This window comes from Mustela lutreola, chromosome 8 (assembly GCF_030435805.1).
Source record: "Mustela lutreola isolate mMusLut2 chromosome 8, mMusLut2.pri, whole genome shotgun sequence".
Classification (NCBI taxonomy): domain Eukaryota; kingdom Metazoa; phylum Chordata; class Mammalia; order Carnivora; family Mustelidae; genus Mustela; species Mustela lutreola.
The window spans coordinates 85,837,048-85,859,841 of record NC_081297.1 but is presented as its reverse complement, the minus strand read 5'-3'; the positions used below and the strand labels follow the sequence as shown (position 1 = coordinate 85,859,841).

General features: G+C 40.3%; 1 protein-coding gene across 3 annotated transcripts in view; it reads left to right on the top strand.

Moving 5' to 3' along the window:
* TMTC1 (transmembrane O-mannosyltransferase targeting cadherins 1) overlaps positions 1-22,794 on the top strand; it is a 277,223-nt gene that overhangs the window by 122,041 nt on the left and 132,388 nt on the right. For all 3 annotated transcript variants that reach the window (XM_059185860.1, XM_059185861.1, XM_059185859.1), the window contains 2 exons: positions 4,397-4,478; positions 6,820-6,923. In XM_059185860.1, the coding sequence (XP_059041843.1) occupies positions 4,397-4,478; positions 6,820-6,923 (186 nt within the window). The remainder of the gene's footprint in view (positions 1-4,396; positions 4,479-6,819; positions 6,924-22,794) is intronic.

The window sequence follows — 22,794 nt, the reverse complement described above, 5'->3', positions numbered from 1 at the left end:
TTTTATCTGAGATATGTGCCACAAGAGCTGGTGTTAAGGCAAAAATTAATAGGTGTTTATAGATTCTGAGAAGGGATGGAAGGTATAATATAACATCTTCATTTAAACCAGCAGGATTAAAGGTTAAGATAGTACCATCTTGTAGTTTCCTCTCTTCCAGCTGGCTGTCTACCTCCCAAACCCAGCATTCTTCTTTCATACCCTGGTCTAACACTGGAGGATAAGGAACACACAGAAAAAAATGGGGGGGGGGTGTTGAGTGGAGGCAGAAAAATACTTTTAAATATATAGATATCTATCTATATCTGTCTATCTATCTATCTATCTATCTATCAGTTATCCACTGACATAATAATTCTGTGTCGACAAAGCCAGTGGCTTAAAATAATGAGCATTTACTTAACACTCGGGATTTTGGTGGGCAATTCATTGTGGCTGGTTGTCCTCCTCTCAGCCGGGACCCTATGTGGGATTTGATGACTCAGAAGCCATGGAGGTGAACTTGAGGGAGGAAGTCATATTTAGCTCTGAATATTTGAACACAATCAACTGAGAAGGTGAACAGTAATAGATTTGGTGTTAGAAAAAATAGTATTGAGTGTGAGGGAGCACAGGTTAGGGAATCTACTCTGGATAATCTTGATCTGTTGTTTGCCTAAAATCAGAAATTGTTAAAAATGCAGAGTTCGATAATGCAACACCCCAAACTAATGTTAAAATATTATTTTCCTGTGCAACTGCAAGTTATGAAGGGTCTATTCAAGTTGGGGGTGGGGATTGATCAACTAACATTTGCTTCCTCTTAATCCCTAGCATTTCTTTTTAAAATTTTCAGGTTTCTCTGTTTTTCTTCATTTTTCATTTGTGATACCATCTGTTGGTTAGAACAGCCAAGGATCACAGTATTTTAGACCTGAAACCACTGAATTTAATTCTCATTGATAAAATAAGAAAACAAAGCTCCTTATAGACTTGTTACAAGCCATAAAACCAATGGCCTGGAAGCCTGGGAATTGAACCCTTGGTTCCTATTCTAGTGCGTTCCTCGGTGCTTTGGTTTGGTTGTTGAAATGTTCTCTGGCTTCACAGGGAAAACAGTGGAGACTTTGCCTGAAACTGAAAATTATCAGTGATGGCATTTACATAGTGCCTTCTTTAAAAGACACTTACAGATACTTTAGTTTGTGATTGAAATGAATAGCTGAGGGAATCTGGTAGAATAGCTGAATATTCTAGTTTTTTGGTCTCTTCCTCTGTAAAAAAGGGAATTCTCTTTTTCCTCATAGAATTGTTAAAAGTGGCAAATAACTACAATTTGATTACTTAAATTTATATCTGGCACATATCAATTTTTTGGTATTTTTATTCTGTTAATGTTTTTGTTGTTCAGTTACAGACAATGCATATATCATGGACTAAAGGGGAAAATTCCACTGTCTAATTTTATTATAAGTTGGGGAGGAGGAAGGAATACAGAGAATTCAGCTCTTGGAGTTCTTCCTGTATGAGCTTAAGACTCTCAGCCTCTGACCTAGTGTTTACCAAGAAAAGAGCCATATCCTTTTGGCTTATTTTCTCTTTTAATATTGGTCAGCAGCTAGAAGTAGAAATCTTGAAAGAGGTCATTTTTCGACCACTCCTCTCTGTATCATCTTGGACTTTATGGCTTTGGGATGATACATTTTAAGAGCAAATTATTTGGTGTCTGAAGGAGCTTAACTTCTTGAGGAAATGGAATTTGTTGTGGGGGAAGAATTTCTAAGCAAAGGGACACTTTATAAATATCACTCCCTGAAATAAACATCATTGTAAGCTTTCAGTGAAACAAAATGTAGACTTTCGGAATTTATCTAAGTTTAACATTGAACAAAATCCTAAACCCTGTGGTTTGTTGTTCCATAGAGAGGAGACCACTTCTAATATTTTCCACTGTGTTAAAATAAACCAGCAATGAGGGAACCTGAGAAATGGAGCTTCCAAGTATTACCATTTCAGGCCTCTTCAGCACTTTCTCCTTCTCACACTGCTGTTCCCTTCCTGCTGCCACTCACTTACCTTGTATCCTGGAAAGGAATAGCAGAAATATCCAGAGTTGATCTTTGTTGAGTCATCCTGAAAATGGATAGAAATAGTGGAGGCAGAGCAGAGAGAAGCCACTTGGCAGGGCTATAACCTTTTGGGAATCATATAGATCTAGTTCACACTGAAGATCAGAGCCAAGGATTTCACTTCAGAGATATACACCACCACAAACATACACAAAATCTTGTGTATTGATTCAGGAAGTGGTGGACTCCCGGAAGCCTCTTTTGGTACATTAGTCATGTACCTGCTTTGTGAGAGCTGACAGCATCTCTGGCCTTCCTCCTTGCCAAGCTTGAGAGCTAAGGAAAGGTTTAAGTGCAGTGCTTGGGAATGGATCCAGTCCAGATTTTGCTAAAAGAGGACTTGTGGTTTTTTGAGCTCACCTCATTTTCTTCACTCATTAAGAACTCTGAAAGGTCTGGGACGCCTGGGTGGCTCAGTTGGTTAAGCAGCTGCCTTCGGCTCAGGTCATGATCCCAGCGTCCTGGGATCGAGTCCCGCATCGGGCTCCTTGCTCAGCAGGGAGCCTGCTTCTCCCTCTGCCTACCATTCTGTCCGCCTGTACTCGCTCTCTCTCCCTCTCTCTCTCTGACAAATAAATAAATAAAATCTTTAAAAAAAAAAAAAAAAAAAAAAAAAAAAAAAAAAAGAACTCTGAAAGGTCTGATCCACAGCTTCCTCTTTATGAACTACGAAGAGGAAACAGGAAGCAAGAAGAGAGACCAGACCTGCTTCTGAGTGACATTGTTGCCTCCTTACAGTACCATCTGGACACATTTAACTGTTGCAAAGTGGAGCAACCATATATATTTTATAAGCAGTCATGAAGATGGACACTTCTTTGTGATTTGAACCTACTGAGGCCTTACAAAGGGATATCTCGCCAGTAAAATATTCCCATTGTGTAAAGAGACCTCATTCAAGTGCAGCTTTTAAGAGATTTGAGAAGACATCCTTCCAGGAGAAATTAAATAGAGTAAAAGAAAAAATATGGAAAAGAGTAGGAAAAATAAGGATGAGGTGGGAAATGCTTGCTGGATTACATGATTTGATTTGTTCCCTCACTTTGTAGTTTAAAACATAGAAGTTTGCATGTAGGTGAAAATGACACTTTAGGTTTTTGCTTGGGAATTGTTAATAGCTTTCTCTTGCTTTTCTTCCATCGTCTTTGTTTTTCTAATTAAGATTATTTGTTTGAGAGTCAGAGAGAGTGAAAGAGAGAGCATGAGTGGGGTGAAGGGCAGTGGGAGAAACAGACTTCCTGCTGAGCGGGTAGCCAGAGGATCCTGGGACTCCAGGATCGTGACCTGAGCCGAAAGGAGACACTTAACCAACTAAGCCACCCAGGCACCCCTATTTTCTTTATCAAAGCCATGTGCCTCTTATGCAGAAATACGCAGTTCTCATTTTGTACAAATCAGTGAGCTATGGTAGACACAGCATCCGAATAAGTTCTGCCCCTCTAAGAAGTTGACATTCTTGTAACCTAGTTTGGTTCCAGAGGCCATAGGCTGATGAGATAATTGCCCATTACATATTGGTGAGCTCTGATCCCACCAGTGAGGTTTACTAACTTTGTTAGCTTGGGTAAGTTTCTTAACCTTGGGTGACTTGGATACTTTTATTTTTTCAGGGCTAAGATACTTGTGAGATAGGGCACCTGGGTGGCCTGACTCCTTGATTTCAGCTTAGGTCATGATCTCAGGGTCATGGGATCAAGCCCCATTTTGAGTTCTGTGCTCAACAGGGAGTCTGTTTGGGATTTTCTTCCTCGGCTCCCATCCTCTCTAAAATAAATAAATCTTTTTTAAAAAGGTATTTGTGTATTTTGTAGAATGATGACATAGTATCTCAAATTAAATGCAGTAGGCAAACTCTTGTTTCTGATCATCCCTTGGACCACCAGTGTAACCATACAGTTACCATAATTGCTGGGTTATTTGCCATTGATGGGGTAGTAATATTCACAGCTAACAATGCTAGATCCTACACCAAGTATTATTTCATTTTACCCCACAATGTTTCTGTAAAGTAGGTACTACTTTATCCCTTTTTTTTTTTTTTTTTTTTTTTTTTTATTGTAAGTGAGAAACATAGACAGGCAAAGAAGTTAAGAAACTTGCCCCAGATCTTTTAGATAATAAGCAGCTGGGGGACTGAAACCCAAGTGGTCTGGATCCAGGAGCCATGCTCTTAGCTCTGATCCTTTCTGACCTTTTTTCGAGCTATGGCTTATTCACAGTGAATGGAGAACATTATGTGTGATGGACTCTAACACTTATTTAAGATTTTTTTTTCTCTCCTGTTCCAGGTATCTGACAGCAAGGAGCAATAGGCATTTCCTGCTTACCATGAGGCCATTCTTAAAAAGGGCCACTTTAGTCATAAGTTACGTAAGTATATCTATGCTTCTGAAATATCTAATAAGGGATATTTTACTTCACTTGGCTCAGAGACATGATCCAGATTATTTAATAGAATCAGCAATAGATGCTAATAGCATGATCTTAGAATCAAAGAGTTTACATGCTGTGAATGTTACAAAGCTTTGGAAGGTATGCATGAAAACCTTCTCAGAGTATGTGAACTCAGTGACATGGACAGTGTCAACTGTAATATTTTATGAGTCCCTTTCAAGATGCTGATTCTGAGTTGTCTCAGTGGCACAAACCAAGCTGTATCAGTTATGTATTGCTGCACAACAAACCACCCCCAAATGTAGTGGCTTAAAACAACCATCACATGTATTTGCCCTTAATGCTTTAGTTGGGCAGCGTGGAGCTAGATGGTTCTAATGCTTCTTGTGATTTTTGACTGGGATTACACAAGCAGCTTCCTGTAGCTGTCCTCTGGGCTCGACGGTCTGTCTGTGCTTTCTCACTCCCTAGGGTCTCTCCCTGTAGCCTCACTCTAGCAGGGTAGCCAGGACTTCCTTACAACATGGCAGCTGGTTCTGAAAGCATGAACCCAAAGTCGCAGGACCTCTCAGGGTAGGCTCAGAACTGACACAGTATACCTCTTACCACATTCTCTTGGTCATTGCAAGTCACAAGACTAGCTCAGACTCAAGAGGAGGGCAGTTGGCTTCCTTCTTGATGGGAAGAGCAGAAAGCACATGCAAAGGGGGGCAGGAATTCTTGGTTGCCATCTTTGGTGACTGTCACATTAATCACTTTCTTACAGTGCTGGATTCAGGAGACCATTCTCTTATGCTGTTGCCGTTCCCCATAAACTTGAATGGGAAACTTATGAAAAGCCTTTCTTTGAATTGTAATGTTACCAATTAACATGATTTTTTTTTTCTTGACACTAAAACATGTTTATGTAAGAAGAGTATGCAGATCCAAATGACAGCAGAGAGTCTTGACTGGACAGTCTCAACAAAAGGGACAAAATATTTCTCTAAAGTATTCCCCATTATCTTTGCATAGAATGAGGGTGATTCATCACTGGTTTCAGAAGTGACTTATTTTCTTAGAGCTGTATGGGAATGCAAGTAATTTGACGCCATTGCTATGGGGAAAGTTGTCAGTTAATAATCATTTTGTTCTTCTAAAAATTTATTCTTAAAACCCTATCTTCTATTTATCTTCCTATTCCTTTTGTTTAATTATCACAGTTTTTTCCCTCTATACAAATACATGGTATTTTAGGGAATTTATATGCTTTGGGGATACTTTTCCTATTACTTTCACAGTTGATATTTTCCATTATAATGTCTTTAAGAATTTAATTCAGTTTGAGCAGGACATTGTGTGAACATTAAGATGATTTTCAGTTGCTGCCTAGGCATTGTTTACTGTTGATGTGCTTTTGGCTGACACCATACATTTATTTTAGGTTTTTGGATTTGAGGTTATTTATATTAAGATATTTTTAAAGGAAGTCAGTTATATTCATGGAAAAAACAATCCAGCTTTAACTGCCTCCAAAATTAATCCTTTGGCTTTTTATTCAAGCAAATGTTTCCCTCTAACTTTAATAAAAACAATGTAATTTTGTCCTATTGAAGTAAGAATCATCTGGAAGGCCTATGTGGGTAAACACCCTTATAAGCAAGACTCATCCCCACAGAAATGTCTCTGCTTTTGGTTTTCTTATTCACCTTAGCAACAAGATAGCACCATTTAGTAATAGAATTCTAGTGGGTGACACAAAAGATGTTCTTGGGATTTGTTGAAATAACCCTTCATGAATGTTCTGCTTCAGGGCATTCAAGGGTTGGAACACTTCAAATGTGTTTATTCAGAACATGGCAGTATTATTTATTATACTCTAAATTAACTTTCACAGGGCTGTGTAAATGGAATGGTTAAGAACATGGTTGGATAGTGACATAGATTCACCTCCTGGATCTTGCAGTTTATTAGCTATGGGATTCTGGATAAATTACCTCTAAACTTCAGCTTTCTCATCTACCTCTGGGGTTGCTGTGAGGCCGCAGGTGAGATGAAAAGTCTTTAGCACAGTGGATAACAGCTGGTAAATGCTTGCTACTGACAGCTGTAATTAAGAATTTGCTTGCCTCTCCCTCAACACCTTCATTGTTTATACTCTTCTCCCTTCCCAGCTGTTTCCATCTTGCCTCCTCTTCTTGAATCTTAGGACTTTATAGAAATGTTCACAGTGAAACAAAATAAAACATTTATAAAGCATCACAAGTGTCCTCCAAAAAGGTGGGGCTTGACACCCAACAAGCAATGATTTTCTTACCAAATCTTTTTTTCTTTGAAGGTGATTGTCGTTTTGTACTTCCGTCTGTGGATCATGGGAGGATCTATGCCCCTCTTTTCAGAGCAGGATAATCCAGCTTCATTTTCGCCTTACATTCTTACGAGGTCAGTAAACATAATTTTTCCTCTTTTTTTAAAGCTTAACATGGTGTTTATTAAATTGTTTTAAATGATCTTAAATGGCAGCTTATCTTCACATTTTAAGGAAAGAAGGGTTGTATTCTGTCTAGGGCATGGGAGAAAAGAAACTGCTATTCATACATTTGGAATTCTTTTCAACTGGTGGTGCTGTTTTTCCAGGGTTATTGCTGTTGTTCTCTTATTGGTATTATTAGCTTATCCAACAAATACTTTATTGAGCACTTATTATCAATAATAAGTATCTCCTGAGTGACAAATGTTACAGAATGATGCACAGAGAAGCATTTAGAGGTTGGTTGAGCATTAAAACTATTTGTAAAATATGTGGAGAGGCTCAAAGTGGAAAACAGAAATGAATAATAGTTTTTACTAAGGTATAGCTATTACTATTAGAGATACATACTATTTGTCCTTAAGAGATTTAGAGATACTGGGTCTGGTTCATTGAGAGGTTTTTAATTCCTTATCTGTTCAGTCTGCTGTGGGGTCCTGCTAAGGCTTTTAGATATAATTATATTTTATGATGTGGGGCATCTGGGTGGGGCATCTGGGTGGCTCAGTCAGTTGAATGTCTGCCTTCGGCTGTGGTGGTGATCCCAGGGTCCGAGGATCAAACCCCGAATTGGGTGTCCTGCTCAGTGGGCAATCTGCTTCTCCCTCTCCCTCTGTCCCTTTCCCCCTGCTCATGCTGTGTCTCTCTCTCTCTCTCTCAAATAAATAAAATCTTTTTTTAAAAAAAAAAAAAAGGATATATGTTGCGATTATGTTTACATATTAAGATGCACTGTATTAAGTTTTTATATTTTTATATATACTTTTTCACACTTAAGATCATTTTTATAATAGTAACCTTCACTTTTTTGTTTTTGCAGAGATACAGTAAATCTTAAACCTTGACCTACTGCCCATTTTTGTTTTGGCTTACTTGTATCTCTTAGGGACAGCACATTGTTGGATTTTGTTTCTATGCCAGGCAGTGATCTTTGCTTTATTTGACTCATGTATTTTATATGTTTTAACTGCTACATTTCTGTTTTCTTTGCCGTGTATGTTTTTCTTTATTGTTCCTAGTCTTCCCCCTCCCCCCCTTTTTTAAAAGCAATCTCCCTTTCAAAAAAGATAACTTCTAATTTGGTTAACCTATTTTTACAGAAATATCATGGCACAATTGTTTCCATTACTGCTGATGTATATTTCTGTTAATGAATCTTGGGGAACCTGGGTGGCTCAGTGCATTAAGCCTCTGTCTTCAGCCCAGGTCATGATCTCAGGGTCCTGGGATCGAGCCCCACATCAGGCTCTCTGCTTGGCAGGGAACCTGCTACCCCCCACCCCGCTTGCCTCTCTGCCTACTTGTGATCTCTCTCTCAAAAAAAAAAAAAAAAAAAAAAAAAGAATCTTAGCTATGCCTTCAGAAGTCATGTGATATCCAGCCTTTTCAAGATAGTCTAGACACTTATAAATTGTTTATACCTTATATTTTTCAAAATGTTGTTTGATTAATCTTGACATCTCTAACCCAGCTTTTTGTTGATGCTGCAATCTACTTGTCCTTTTTGGGTAACTCTCACTAGATCCTTGTCTGGATATTTTTAGCTCATTGATAAATTGTTTCAGGTTCTGTAGCTCCTTAAATAGCTACATTCACCTCTAGAACAGACTGTTCTGAACTCACCAACCAGTGATTTAATTAGTGTCTTTGTCATCAGTAAACAAGTGCCTTCCTGGTGGTGGTCCTTAGCATCTGGACAAGGTGCCTTTGGTCTCTAAGTCACTGCCGTCTTATCTGCTAGGGGTTTCAGTTGCATTTTTATCTCTGCTGGTGGCAGAAAATATTCTTTGGTGTAACCTCTGGCAAAATTAGTACCTTAGACCAGTCATTTGCCAGGTTCTGCCTTTTACTTCCAAGGTATATAGATAATTTTTCAGAGGGGTCTGAAACACATTTCATGTAGGACTTTCTGTCTGTGAATCCATCTATGTAACTATTCTTAGGTAATTTAATCAGTATAAAGTGATAGAATACAATATCCTAGCATGTTTATATTCCCCACTCCACCCCCCCTTTTTTAAAGCATAGCTTTCTGGGACACCTGGGTAGCTCAGTTGGTTAGGTGTCTGCCTTTGGCTCAGGTCATCATCCCAGAGTTCTGGAATCAAGCCCTGCATCTGTCTCCTTGCTTGGCAGGGAGCCTTCTTCTCCCTCTCCCTCTGCTTGCTGCTCCCCCTACTTGTGTTCTCTCCCTCTTTCTCTGTCAAATTAATTAATTAATTATTTTTTTTTTTAAAGATTTTATTTATTCATGGGGGGGTAGGGGAAGAGAGAGAGAGCAGGAGGAGGAGCAGAGGAAGAGAGATGAGCAGACTCCAGGCTGAGCGCCGAGCCCAATGTGGGGCTTTATCTCAGGAACCTGAGATCATGACCTGAGTGGAAAGCAGGAGTCGAACGCTTAATTGACTGAGCCACCCAGGGGCCCCAATTAATTAATTTTTTAAAACATAGCTTTTTTCCTGGGTGATGCAGTCAGATTACTGTCCAACTCTTGTTTCTGGCGCAGGTCATGATCTCAAGGTCATGAGATCGAGGCCAACATTGGGCTCCCTGCTCATCCCCACATCCCCCAAAACCATATCTTTCTGTTTCTGTGTTTCATGCTTAAAATACGAGGATACCCAGGGACATTTCAATGACAGTTGCTATAAATGGCTTTTCATATACCTCTAAGATAGCTGCATTATAATTGACTCTATTGAGCATCCAGAAAATTGTCTTTAATTTCTTTTTGAAGTCAGATTTCTACTCTGCTTGCATAATTATTTGACCTCCAGTAGGCTGATGATCCTTAAATTGGATTACTTTGGTCTGTTTCCTAGTTTTATTGGTTTTTCTTTCCTTCTCATCAGCAATGCAATTTAGCTATGATTTAGCTGGCTCCATGAGCCCGTCATTACTAATCATAGGTTTGTCTTCCAGCTTATGTCAGTCTGCCTCACTGATGCTCCACCTCTTTTATTGGGTTTATAAATACCCAACAACTTTTATAGCATCTTTTTTTCTGTCTTGCAAATATTTAAAGTTGATGTAATAACTTCCTCTATTATCAGGTGAGAATTTTCAAACTAGCTCTCTCTTTCTTTAATAACTACTATAGTTATTACTATATTGCAATAGTTATTGTTATTAATATAAAATGTTGCTATAGTTAGTACAGATATTAATATGTAGTTTAAAAAAAACCTGGGGTGCCTGGGTGGCTCAGTGGGTTAAAGCCTCTGCCTTTGGCTCAGGTCATGGTCCCAGGGTCCTGGGATCAAGCCCTGCATCGGGCTCCCTGCTCAGCAGGGAGCCTACTTCCCCCTCTCTCTCTGCCTGCCTCTCTGTCTGCTTGTGATCTCTGTCTGTAAATTAAATAAATAAAATCTTTAAAAAATAAAAAATTAAAAAATCCTAACAGTTTTAAGAGTTACTTGGGCATGTTTTCCTTTGTTTCATTCAGGGGATTTCTTGGGGCTTTAGTTTTGAGATTTCTTCAGTTTTAGATTGTTTCCATGTGGTTAGCTAGGAAAAAATACCCTGTCATTTTCTATTTACCGACACTGGGCTGCAAAATCATTGTGGTTTGCTCATGAGAATCCTTTGTTAAGAAAAATTATCAAAGACATGGGAATAAGATAACAAATGACTATGTGACATTTACTCTAATGTAACAAACCTAGAAGAATACAAGTTTGACTTATTTGTATCTATACTATTATATTTTACAACTCTGTCACCTTAGAACTTAACATACAGAATAGGATAAGTGTGATTATTTCTTGTTTTCTATAGTAGGAAATAAGACTTCAAATGTTACAGTTTAATTGCCTTGTAGGCAATAAATTGAACAAATTTGTGTCTAATTTACCAGTCTCATTCTTTTTTATTTTTTTCATGAACTATGTAACCCCAGTTTTTCAAATTTAATTTGATTATATTGACATATGTATACTTTAGTATATATATTTATTCTATTTATATATATCTATATAATAGTTTTTATAGACATGTAATTTTCCTATTGTACAATTTACCTGCTTAAAAGTATACAATCCAGTGGTTTTCTCTGTACTTACAGAATTGTGCAACCATCATCACAATCAATTTTAGAACATTTTTATCTTCCCCAAAAGAGATCTTATATCTGTTAGCAGTTACTCCCCATTTTACCTCAGTCCCCCACTCCTAGATAACCATTGATCTACTTTTTGTCCCTGTTGAGTTACCGATTCTGGACATGTCAGATCAGTGGACTCAAATACTGTATGGTCTTTTATGACGGGCTTCTTTTACTCAGCATAATGTGCTCAGGATTCATCGGGGTTGCAGCCTGTATTCATACTTCGTTCTTTTCTCATTCCCCAGTAATATGCCAAAAGTGGCTGTACCACTTTCTACTTTCCCTCTGTTGATGTCTGTTCCCAAGTAATGCTGCTATGAACATTCATAGTTTTTGTGTGACTGTAGGTTTTCATTTCTCTAGCTCATGTACCTAGGGGTGGGATGGCCAGTCTTAGATGTTGACTGTGTTTCACTTTGTGAGGAACTGCCTGACTACTTCCCAGGGCAACCGCGCCATTTCACACGGCCAGCAGCAGTATTTGAGGGCCCAGTTTCTCCACATCCTCACCAACACTTGTCTTTTTGGACAATCTTTCTGGTATTTGAATTACAGCCATACGAGTGGCTATGAAATGGTATTTCACTGGTTTTGATTTGCATTTCTCTAAATGCTAATGATGTTGAACATCTTTTCATCTGCATATTGGCCACTTCTTTACCTTCTTCAGAAAAATGTCTATTCAGATCCCTTGACCAATTTTTAATTATTTTTATTATTGAGGGGTTTTGTTTTATTATTGTGTCTTTATATTATTGAGTTGTAATAGTTCTCTATATATTCTAGATACAGGTTGTTTATCAGAGAACATGATTTAGGGGCACCTGGGTGGTTTAGTCATTAAATGTCTGCCTTCGGCTCAGGTCATGATCCCAGGGTCCTAAGATAAAGTCTCACATCGGGCTCCCTGCTGGGTGGGAAGCCTGCTTCTCCCTCCCCGCCCTCCCTGCCCCCGCTTGTGTTCCTTCTCTCTCTCTGTGTCTTTCTCTGTCAAATAAATAAAATCTTTAAAAAAAAAAAAAAAAAAGATAACACGATTTATAAACATTTCCTACCTTTCTGTGGGTTGTTGTTTCCCTTTCTTGATGGTGTCCTTTTGAGCACAAGTGTTTTTAAATTTGATGAAATTCAACTTATTTTATTGTTGTTGCTTGAGCTTATATCTAAGAAGGCTTTGCCTAACTCAGATTTTCTTTTAAACTGGCTTTGTCAAGTGTCTGGTTGCCTTATTAAATGGTTATAAAACCTTTATTTTCACTGTGTATTTATGTAAGGATTAAATTTTTAATATTTTTATTTTTTTTTTAATTTTTTAATTTTAAAGATTTTATTTATTTATTTGACACACAGAGAAATCACAAGTAGTCAGAGAGGCAGGCAGAGAGAGAGAGGGAAGCAGGCTTTCCGATGAGCAGAGAGCCCGATGCGGGACTCGATCCCAGGACCCCGAGATCATGACCTGAGCTGAAGGCAGGGCTTAACCCACTGAGCCACCCAGGCGCCCAAATTTTTAATATTTTTAAAATTATACTTTGGTACAGTTTATGTTAACTATAATTTAGAAGCCACTTAGAATTTGATTTCTTATACTTGATCATTGAGCACGTCAGATCACAAGGCAAACCAGTAAAGTATGAGAGAATCATCATTAACAGAAAACACTGGTAATAAAGGCTCTTAATTTTTCACCTTTCCATTTTAACCTAAACATTCAGATTGTATTAGCAGCCAGGAGTTTGATGTGACTGATCAATAAATTTTTCAATTCATAATTAACTGAGATTGTGTGGATCAGTTGAATGGCATAACATTGAATTATAAACTTTTCTATTTAAGACCTGAGAAAAATAGCATAGGTAGACTTTTTAAAGAATGGAGGAGATACTGTAGTTTGCACAGCTTTCTCTTGACAAGCAAGTTCCCATGGGCCCAGTAGTCCTAGCCAGATAACCTAGTAATCATGATTGTCTACATCCTTCCTTTCATCCCTCACCTTTAAGCAATCATGCTCTATACCTTTGATATGAATGTCTCTAGAATTTTGTCACAATATCCATCCCTGCTGCTACCATTTTCATTAAGGTCCTCACGGTCTCTCATGCGCATTACTGAAATCCTCCTAACTTGTCTGTCTCCCCACATTTTGCTCTCCTCAGATCCATCTTCCACACTATTTCCAGATGATATTCCTCACTGGCTTAATATTTAAAAGGTCAGTGGTTTCCTGTACCCTTTAGGATAAGGAGTAAGGAATTTGGCCAGGGTGGTTCTCTTTAGGCTCATCTCTTGATACCCCTCTGCCTTTCCTCCCTAAGCTTAGACATTAACTGGCCTAACCTGCTTTATTTCCTTAAATGTACCACTGTCGTTTACCTCCGAGTTTTTCTTACATGTTGCTTTCCAGTCCTATAATGCCCTTCCTTTTATTCTTTATCCATTGTTGGTTCTGGAAGATCTTGTTGGAACCTTCTCAAGCATGTTTTCTGAACCACCACCACATACCACCTCAGAATCCTGGGACCTTCACAGACCCCCATGCATTCTACTTACCTATGCTGTCTCTTTCTCAGTCTCAGCACAGCCCATTCATGAAGACTCAGGTAAGTGCTAGCTCTTGCAGAAAGGTTTCCCTACAACTCGTAGTGACTGCTCCCCACTCACAGGCTGTATACTTAGTTATTTCTACCATGAACTGTTACAATAAGATTGCTCTTTTCTTGACATGCAGGGTCTGGTGTTTTGACCTGGGAGGGAGAGGGAGCCTGCAGCCTAGTGGCTTTGCAGTGAGTGTTCATCAGAGGAGCAGGTAGGGGTTTGGGGTGACATCAGGACAAAAGAGGGGACTATTTCACAGAAGTAGGTCTCAGAGAGTTGGCCAGAAGTGTGTTCTAAAAGCAGACTTAGGCTACTGCATAGTTTTGCTCATAGCTCTGTGAGCGGCAGCTGCCCTGGTGGCTCCTGACATTATTTCGTTCTCTTACTAGGCTTCGACTCAGAGCCTGGCGCAAAATAGATCTCGAGAAAATTGTTGAATGAGTGAATGGTGGTCCTGGTTATTTCCCTCACCGAAGGAGGAAAGGAGTGAGCCTTATTGAGGTGCCCTTCTGAGGGGGTTGTCCACATCTGATACCCCCCTCTAGGAACACCAGAAATGTGATGGTCATTGTCACTTGCAGCCTCCTCCCAATCCAGTGCCTTGTTTACTTTCCTGTCTTCAAAATAGCTGTAAGGCTTTGCTTACTTGTAACTTCCTAAAGGCAACAAAATGTTTCCTTGAGAATGATGGGATTTATGCTGTGGGGTTTCTGGTTAACTTGCATTAAATATACAAGAATATTTATTTATTGCATTAAATATACAAGAATACAAATATACTTGCTTAAATATACAAGAAAACACAAATAGAGCACTGTGGTTCTGGCATTGATTTTCAGGTCCCTCTCTAGTGAGGTGGTGAAGCGCTTAGCCAGGAGCATCAAAGGGAACTCCGTCTGTGGGGCTGTCTGTCTGCGTCCTCTGTTTTTTTTGTCAGCTTGGCTCTCCTGCTTTCCTCTTGGGTCTTTCACAATTCTTGCAGTTTTGAATGCCCACACAGCTGTGGCCATAGTGTTGTTTATGTAACTCACAGGAGCGTCTCTATTTTCTTCTTTGTAATTGTTCTGAATTTAGATTTTATTAAATTACTTTTTTAAAAATATTTTACAGTTTAAGAAAATTTTGTTCTCTTTTGTCCAAATCCCTCCAGTCCCTCTCATCCCATGTGGAATTTCTGTAGGAACAAGGGCCAGGACAGAAGTTTTTTTACCAGAGGTGAAAGAGTGACGTGTACTGAAACAGGAACAAAAAAATAGAAGTAAATGTAAAAAGATACCAGGGAAGTGATTTCAGCAACTTGGGGATTAAAAATTTTGCATGTGGGAAATTTGGGTATTGGATTTGAGAGTGGAAAGTGGAAAGCTAGGGCTTTTTACTCCAGCTGGGTTGCCAGACCTGCTTATATCTCTAAAGCACTTGGGAATCACCCTGAGTATCAGTTCTGGGGTCCAGTGCACAGAGATTCTGCTCCCGCAGTTTTGGTGCACTACCCCTGAGAAGTGATGGGAGAGGTTTCTGTGCACCTTCTTCTGTCTCAGAATTGTCCTTTATCCCAGGATTGAGGCATGATTTTGTAGCAGGAATCCTGAAAATCAGGGACAAGTTGAGTATAGGAGAGGAGGAAGATGGGGCTGAGGGCCAGCGTGATTGTCTAGATCTGTGATGCCCACTATGGGAGCCAAAAGTCATGAGACCACTACTGAGGACTTCAGATGTGGCTAGTCTGAGTTGAGGTGTGCTGTGAGGATAAATAAAGTCTGCCTGGGATGTTAGAGATGAAATCCTATAAGAAGAAATTTATAATATACCACTGATAAATTTTATACTGATTATATGTTGAGATGATATTTTGAGTACATTCATTGAAACAAAGTATATTACTAAAATTAATTTATCATGTTTCATTCTTTTTTAATGTAGCTCATAGAAAGTTTGAAATGATGCATGTTTTTATTGTATTTCCATTGGACAGCACTGGCCTAGACCAAGCACTGGGCTCTTGGCCCGAGGAGGGCCAAGGATGAGCGTGCTGGCGAGGAATAAATGGTGTGTGGAGCCCACTCCCACTGCCCTCCTCTGCTGTCCTCTGCCTCTGGTTTGGGTAGTTTCTTCTAAGCTGCCAACTCCTGTTTCGTTCAGCTGATTCTGAGTGGTGGGAGGACTTGTACTGCACTCCACCTTTGGGTATGAAGACTAACTTCGAATTTGGGTCCCATCTAAACAAACGCCCTTTAAAGCCCAAGACCATGGATGCTCACAACACCCCAAATTGTGCCTTGACTACAGCCCTCCGGGGCTTGATGATTTTACTCCAGCTGGGTTGCCAGACCTGCTTGTGTCTCTAAAGCACTTGGGAATCACCCTGAGTATCAGTTCTGTGGTCCAGTGCACAGAGATTCTGCTCCCACAGTTTTGGTGCACTGCCCTTGAGAAGTGATGGGACAGGTTTCTGTGTGCCTTGTTCTGTCTCGGAATCGTCCTTTAGCCCAGGAGTTACTCACCTGTTTATCTAAGTCTCTTTATTTATTAATTTATTTATTTTAAAAAGATTTTATTTATTTGACAGAGAAAGAAAGAGATCACAAGTAGGCAGAGCGGCAGGGCGGGTGGGGAGGGGGGTGGAGAGCAGGCTTCCTGCTGAGCAGAGAGCCCAATGGGGGGCTTAATCCCAGGACCCTGAGATCATGACCTGAACCAAAGGCAGAGGCTTAGCCCACTGAGCCACCCAGGCGCCCCTATCTAAGTCTCTTTAGAAATGTGATCCTTTGACATTCAGTCTGGTAAATCTTGGATTCAACCTAAGAACAAAAGCCCAAGTTAACTATGGCTTCTGCATAGGGCAGGAGCCTGCAGAAGAGAAAACACAATGATCCACTATTAAGGCCCCTCTTCTATGGCTGCTCCCGAGTAATTGGGTTTCCATCTGACAGATTGGAAGGGGACAGGATGTAAAGCTGTGTATGCTTGATGGAAGAAGTATTGCCTTTATAATATTGTAAATGGTTGTCTTTCAAGTCCAGGAAATAAATAGAATGGGATTTTCAGTGAACAAATATAAAGGCCCACTACCAGCATCATGTATTTTCATGAGATGTGGTCCTGGATAAGCAAGTGGAATATATCTGCTTAAGTGGGTAGATCTGTTTCTGCTGTTTGGAAATCTAGGCTAAGGCTTGTATTTGTAGGAAAATAACAAGATAAGAAATACTAAGGTGAATGTAGAACTCAGCATCTTCCTTCTAAGGAAGCTTTTGTTCTCTTTCCATTTTGAGTTGGTAGTTTCAAACAGGCACAAACAGAACCTTAGATTTTGATTGTGACAGCCTCAGGGCAGTATGTCTTCCTAATATTTATAGCTCTTGGAGCCCCGAGCATAAGAACTATTTCATAATAAACTCTGAACAAATTGAATTCAAATTTAAATTATTATTTTTAAATGCATCCTGTGTTTCAAATAAGCTATGCAAAATGAGCTGTTCCTTTCATGCTTTAGCAACCAACAGGACCTTGTATTAGGAGGTCCTAACACTAAGGAGGTCCTTAGCGAGGTGACACTTGCTACCTCAGTTGTTGGAAATTGCCTTTCTGGGTCACTTATCGATACTTTACTTCTTCTTCTTTTTTTTTTTTTAATTTAAAATATTTTATTTACTTATTTAACAGAGAGATCACAAGTAGGCAGAGAGGCAGGCATGGAGAGGGGGAAGCAGGCTCCCCACTGAGCAGAGAGCCCGACGCAGGGCTCTATCCCAGGACCCCGAGATCATGATCTGAGCCGAAGGCAGAGGCCCAACCATGCAGGTGCCCTGCAGGTGCCCCTCGATACTTTACTTCTTGAAGAAAACTTATATAAGCCTTTAAGCCTACATTTCTGTTTCTGTTATAATATTAAATCCCTGAGAAAGTGGTAAAAAACTAAAGAAACGATTTTCTTCTTTTTGCCTAACACTGGAACTTCAAGACAGAGTGCACTTTTCATAACAAATACAATGCCAAGCCCAAGGTTTTTATTTAAGGACTCTATTTCTTGCTGTGCAGTGCTCTAACAACTATGTGTTTCAGTGTAAGTTATCTGTTGAGTATTCTGTAGAGGGAATCACACACTGGCTTTAAGTTTTTGTCAGCCCTGCTTTAACTGAAAGCTAGAGTTTTGTTTGTTTGTTTGTTTGTTTGTTTGTTTTTGGTTTAATAGAAAAGCTGAAATTCATCTGGGCTTTCCTGTTCAAGAAATAAGTCAGGGTCTCAGACAGGGGCTTTTCCATGAAGAACCAATATTCAATCCATTGTCTTTCCTCTCTACGTCAATAAAGATGTGAGAATGGGAGACTGCATGAATGGGTGGCAGATTCCACGTGAAGCCTGCAAACAGTGTCTTATTTGCTGTGGGACACTGAGCGAGTCACAGCCTCCATAAGGCTGCTCCCCAGCTGCAACAATGAAGCTGATACCCACTTCGCAGAGATTGGATGAGGATCAGCTAATCCTTCTGTGCTGATACTTGGTGTACTAGAAAATGTTGTACATGTTTAAGGGATTTTTAATGTTATTGGATGTGGTTCATTAGTATACCAATAGGATTCCTCTGTGGAAATCTGGAAATCTTTGATGATGCATAATAAGGAATTAGTACTTGTTCGCTCAGTGGAAGTCAAACGTGTGCTCTGAGAGAGAAATAAAGATGTTGCTAAATGCTTTACGGAAAGAAAAAGACCTTAGGTAAGAAATGAACCAAGCATTTCTTTTGCAGAATGTGTTATTTACCTTTTTTTTTTTTAAAGAGATTATATGGGTGAGAAGCTGCTGCTGTGACAGTCTTACATGTTGAAATTCTTTTTTTTCTACTCTAGTGAGGCTGTCTCTGCTAATAGAATAACTGTATTAATGGCACATTAAAAAGGTCAGAGAGGGCGCCTGGGTGGCTCAGTGGCTTAAGCCGCTGCCTTCGGCTCAGGTCATGATCTCAGGGTCCTGGGATCGAGTCCCGAATGTGATCTCTCTCTGTCAAATAAATAAATAAAATCTTTTTTTAAAAAAAAAAAAGGTCAGAGAGACCTAATGATGTTTCAGATTCACTTTTTTATTTATCCATGCTAACAAGAGTTCTCATTTACACTGTATTTATTGTAGTTTAATATAAAATAAGAAAATGTAAGGCTGGCATAGCTTTTTAATGATGCTTCTGTGACATTGAGGGGAGACGTCTTTCCTCAGACACTCCTCACTCTTTGCTGGTGTGCATGAGCTAGCCCATGCTAGGTGCTGAGGGGGCCACCCAAAAGCAGAATCTTCAGTCTTCACCATTCAGCTACCTGGCTGGACAGCTGGAAAGCTAGCAGGTATCTCTTGTAGGCCCATATAAAGCTATGTGTTTGCCTCAGGCCAAAAATGAAAGTATAAAATGGGAATATTTTCAGATTTTTAGGTATTGTTTTAATACCAGGTTAATTTCTTTTCTTTTCTTTCTTTTTTTTTTTTTTTTTTTTTTTTGAGATTTTATTTACTTATTTGACAGAGAGAGAGATCACATGCTGGCAGAAAGGCAAGCAGAGAGAGAGAGAGAAGCAGGCTCCCCGCTGAGCAGAGAGCCCAATGTGGGTCTTGATCCCAGGACCCTGAGATCATGATCTGAGCTGAAGGCAGAGGCTTAACCCACTGAGCCACCCAGGTGCCCTGATACCAGGTTGATTTCTTAAAACCCACCAAATCCATCCATTTAAAGAACGAGGTGCTGGGGAAATAACAATCCGCAAGACACAGCCCTGCCCCTAGGAGCTTCTGCTTTCAGGGGGCAGCAGACACACGAACACCCAGGGACAGGGCAGTGTGTATGCCTGGGTGGGTCTGTGGGAGCACAGAGAGGGACCCAGCTTGGCCAAGCAGCCGGCTGTGACAGGCAGGGTTTGTCAGAGGATGGAACTGGAAGGGTCGGCCAGGGCTGGAGTTCAGCAGCCTGTGAGAGTTGGTTCCAGAAGGTGAGGCGAGCTGACAGGTACTGCCCTCAGGGACTGGATACCTGAGAGAGAGCCAGGAAGACTGTAGTGACAAGTGTGTACAGACAAGAGAAAAGGAGAGGTGGGGGCCATGCTCCAGTCTCAGTCTCAAACAGATACCCAAGAAGCCCATGAATTGGAGGGAATACAGGGAGGAACGGGGCAGCTGTGATGAAGGCCTGTGGCCTAAAGAGAGGGTGCTACCTTGCGTAATGGTAGCCACTTGTTTTGGGTTCACGAGAAGCCTGGTTTTACTCTTGTTTTCCATCTTAATGAAAAGAATTAATAAGAATATAAGAATTCTTTTATATCTATCTATATATATTAAAGACTTTATTTACTTATTGGACAGACAGACATCACAAGTAGGCAGAGAGGCAGGCAGAGAGAGAGGAGGAAACAGGCTCCCTGCTGAGCAGAGAGCCCGATGTGGGGCTCGATCTCAGAATCCTGGGATTGTGACCTGAGCCGAAGGCAGAGGCTCTAACCCACTGAGCCACCCAGGCGCCCCAAGAATATAAGAATTCTTAAGAATTTAGATACTTATGGGAATTTTTAAAATAGACCTACATTTATTTATTTGTTTGTTTGTTTGTTTGTTTGACAGAGAAAGTGAGCATGCAGTGCAGGAGGTATGGAGGTGGAGAGGGAGAGAGAATTCTCAGGCAGGCTCCAGGCTCAGTGTGAAGCGCAACAGAGTGCTCAATCTCACCACCCTGAGATTGTGACCTGAGCTGAAATCAAGACCCAGATGCTTAACTTACTGAGCTCCCAGTCACCCCAAAATAGCCCTACCTTTAATCGACCAGGTTTGGTTAGACCATTAGTTCTTATAATCCACTAGAACTTTAAAATAAATGCCGTGAGAAAAGACATCTAAATGTCTTTTCCAGTTTCACTAAGTGTTCAGAAATGGTCTTCCCATCTCTGTTCCAAGGTGCTGAAGCAGCAGGTGTTTAGTGGTACTTCTGGACCTTAGTCCTGGAAAGCCTAGAAGGTCCTGGTGCCTTCTACTCTGTTATGGAGGAGCAAAAGGATGAAGGTGACAGACTGCCATCTATACAGTCCATTTAGCTGGGGTTGCCCTATGGTTTTCTGCCCCAGCGCTGTGTCCTGCAGGTCAGGTCCTGCTTTCAATCACCCTGTCCTTGTCTATAGATGGTTTTCCCTGATTTCCTTTTCTTGTGTGTCTTCTGTTTCTGTTCTCTAATACTGTGATGATGTTCTTGCATTCATTCTTTTTTTTTTTCTTTTTAAGATTTTATTTTTATTTATTTATTTGACAAAGAGAGACAGAGAGGGAACACAAGCAGGGGGAGTGGGAGAGGGAGAAGCTGGCTTCCCACTAAGCAGCGAGCCCAATGTGGTCTCGATCCCAGGACCCTGGGATCATGACCTGAGCCGAAGGCGGCAGACACTTAACAGATGGAGTCACCCAGGTGCCCCAGTTGCATTCATTCTTATTGCCAAATAGATTTCCTTTGATTGGGTCTATTACAATGTATGTGTCCTTTTATTGTGGATGGACATCTGGTTGTCTCCAGTTTCGGACCTTTAAGAGTTGTGAACAATGTTGTGAATGTCTTTTGGGAAACATCTCTGTGCAGTGCTGTTGGATATAAACTCTGGAGTAGACTTGCTAGATCATGTGTGCATTTAATGTGCTATCATGAAGCTGCCCACCATTCTCCAAAGGGGCTTCATCAGTTTATGTAGTGTTTCATAGTTCCCATTTCTCCACAACCTTGCCCAACACTGTCATGATATTTTTCCTTTTGGACATTTTAGCAGGAGTCATTTTAAAATTTTTATATTACACATTTTTAATTCTGTACTCTAATATGACCCGTATTGTTAACTGTCCTCAAAAAGTGTCCTGGGGTGCCTGGGTGGCACTCAGTGTGTTGGGCCTCTGCCTTCAGCTTGGGTTGTGATCTCAGGGTCCTGGGATCAAGGCCACATCGGGTTCTCTGCTCAGCGGAGGGAGCCTGCTTACCCTCTCTCTCTCTGCCTGCCTTTCTACCTACCTATGACCTCTCTCTCTGTCAAATAAATAAATAAAATCTTAAAAAAAAAAATGTCCTGTTTGTGTACAGTTTGAAGCCATTTGGGGGCTCTGCCTGGACTGTCCATCTTCCATCTATATCAGTTAAAATCTGCAGATTCTAGGACGTCATCTCCAAATCCTCCATTTTTCACTAATCTCTCATTTCTTAGAACTCCACTGAAATTTGATCTTTATATTTCACAGTTACTCAACCATGTCATGTGTGTATGCGTTCTTACCATCAAAGCTGTGAAAATGCCCTTCTGAACAACAGGGGATCAGATACTACCTGTCCACCTAGAAAAGTACATAGAGTAATCACTCAACATCTCTTGAATTCCAGGAAGGATGTTCTGTTTATGGAGAAGGGTAGTGCAAGAGGCAGCTTTCTGTGGCTAGTTCTGGAGAAGATGATAGGAGGGAGGAGAAGATGCTAACAATGATAGTAAGCAGGTTATGCCTAAAAAAGTCCTGTCATTATTGCTGGGGCACAGTGAGACTGCGGAGACCTTTTTGAAGCATCAATGGTAATTCAAGAGCAGAAAATAGGGGACAGTGTAGGGATTTTAGGACAGATCACCAAAACCCAGAAGCTAGAGGCAGAGTCAGGGCAGTGGGGGTGCTCCACAGTGGTGGTAAAGGTGGTTTGTACTGTGGTCGGTCTATCGACAGTGTTAGCCAATGCTGCTCCCAAGAGGACTGTGCGTATATAATAGGTGTCCTGTATTTACGAAACAATGAAGGACTTTTTAGGGAATGAGAAAGAAGGATCCTTTGAGCAATAACATTTTTATATAAAACAAGGAAGAGCTATATATTTCTGCTTGCAATGCATGATTTTTTCCTATGTACTTCTCCTAGGCATCTTCCTAGGATAAGGAAATAGGTTAGGCTCATGTTATTTCTTAGCCGAAACCGTTTTTTTCAAAGGCAAGAAACAAAATCTGTGTATATGTTTGCCCTTACAACACTCATTTTTTTCTTGATAAAAATGAAGATTTAGATTTTAAGAGGTACCCAGTTTTTGCAGGTGCCATTAAATGCTC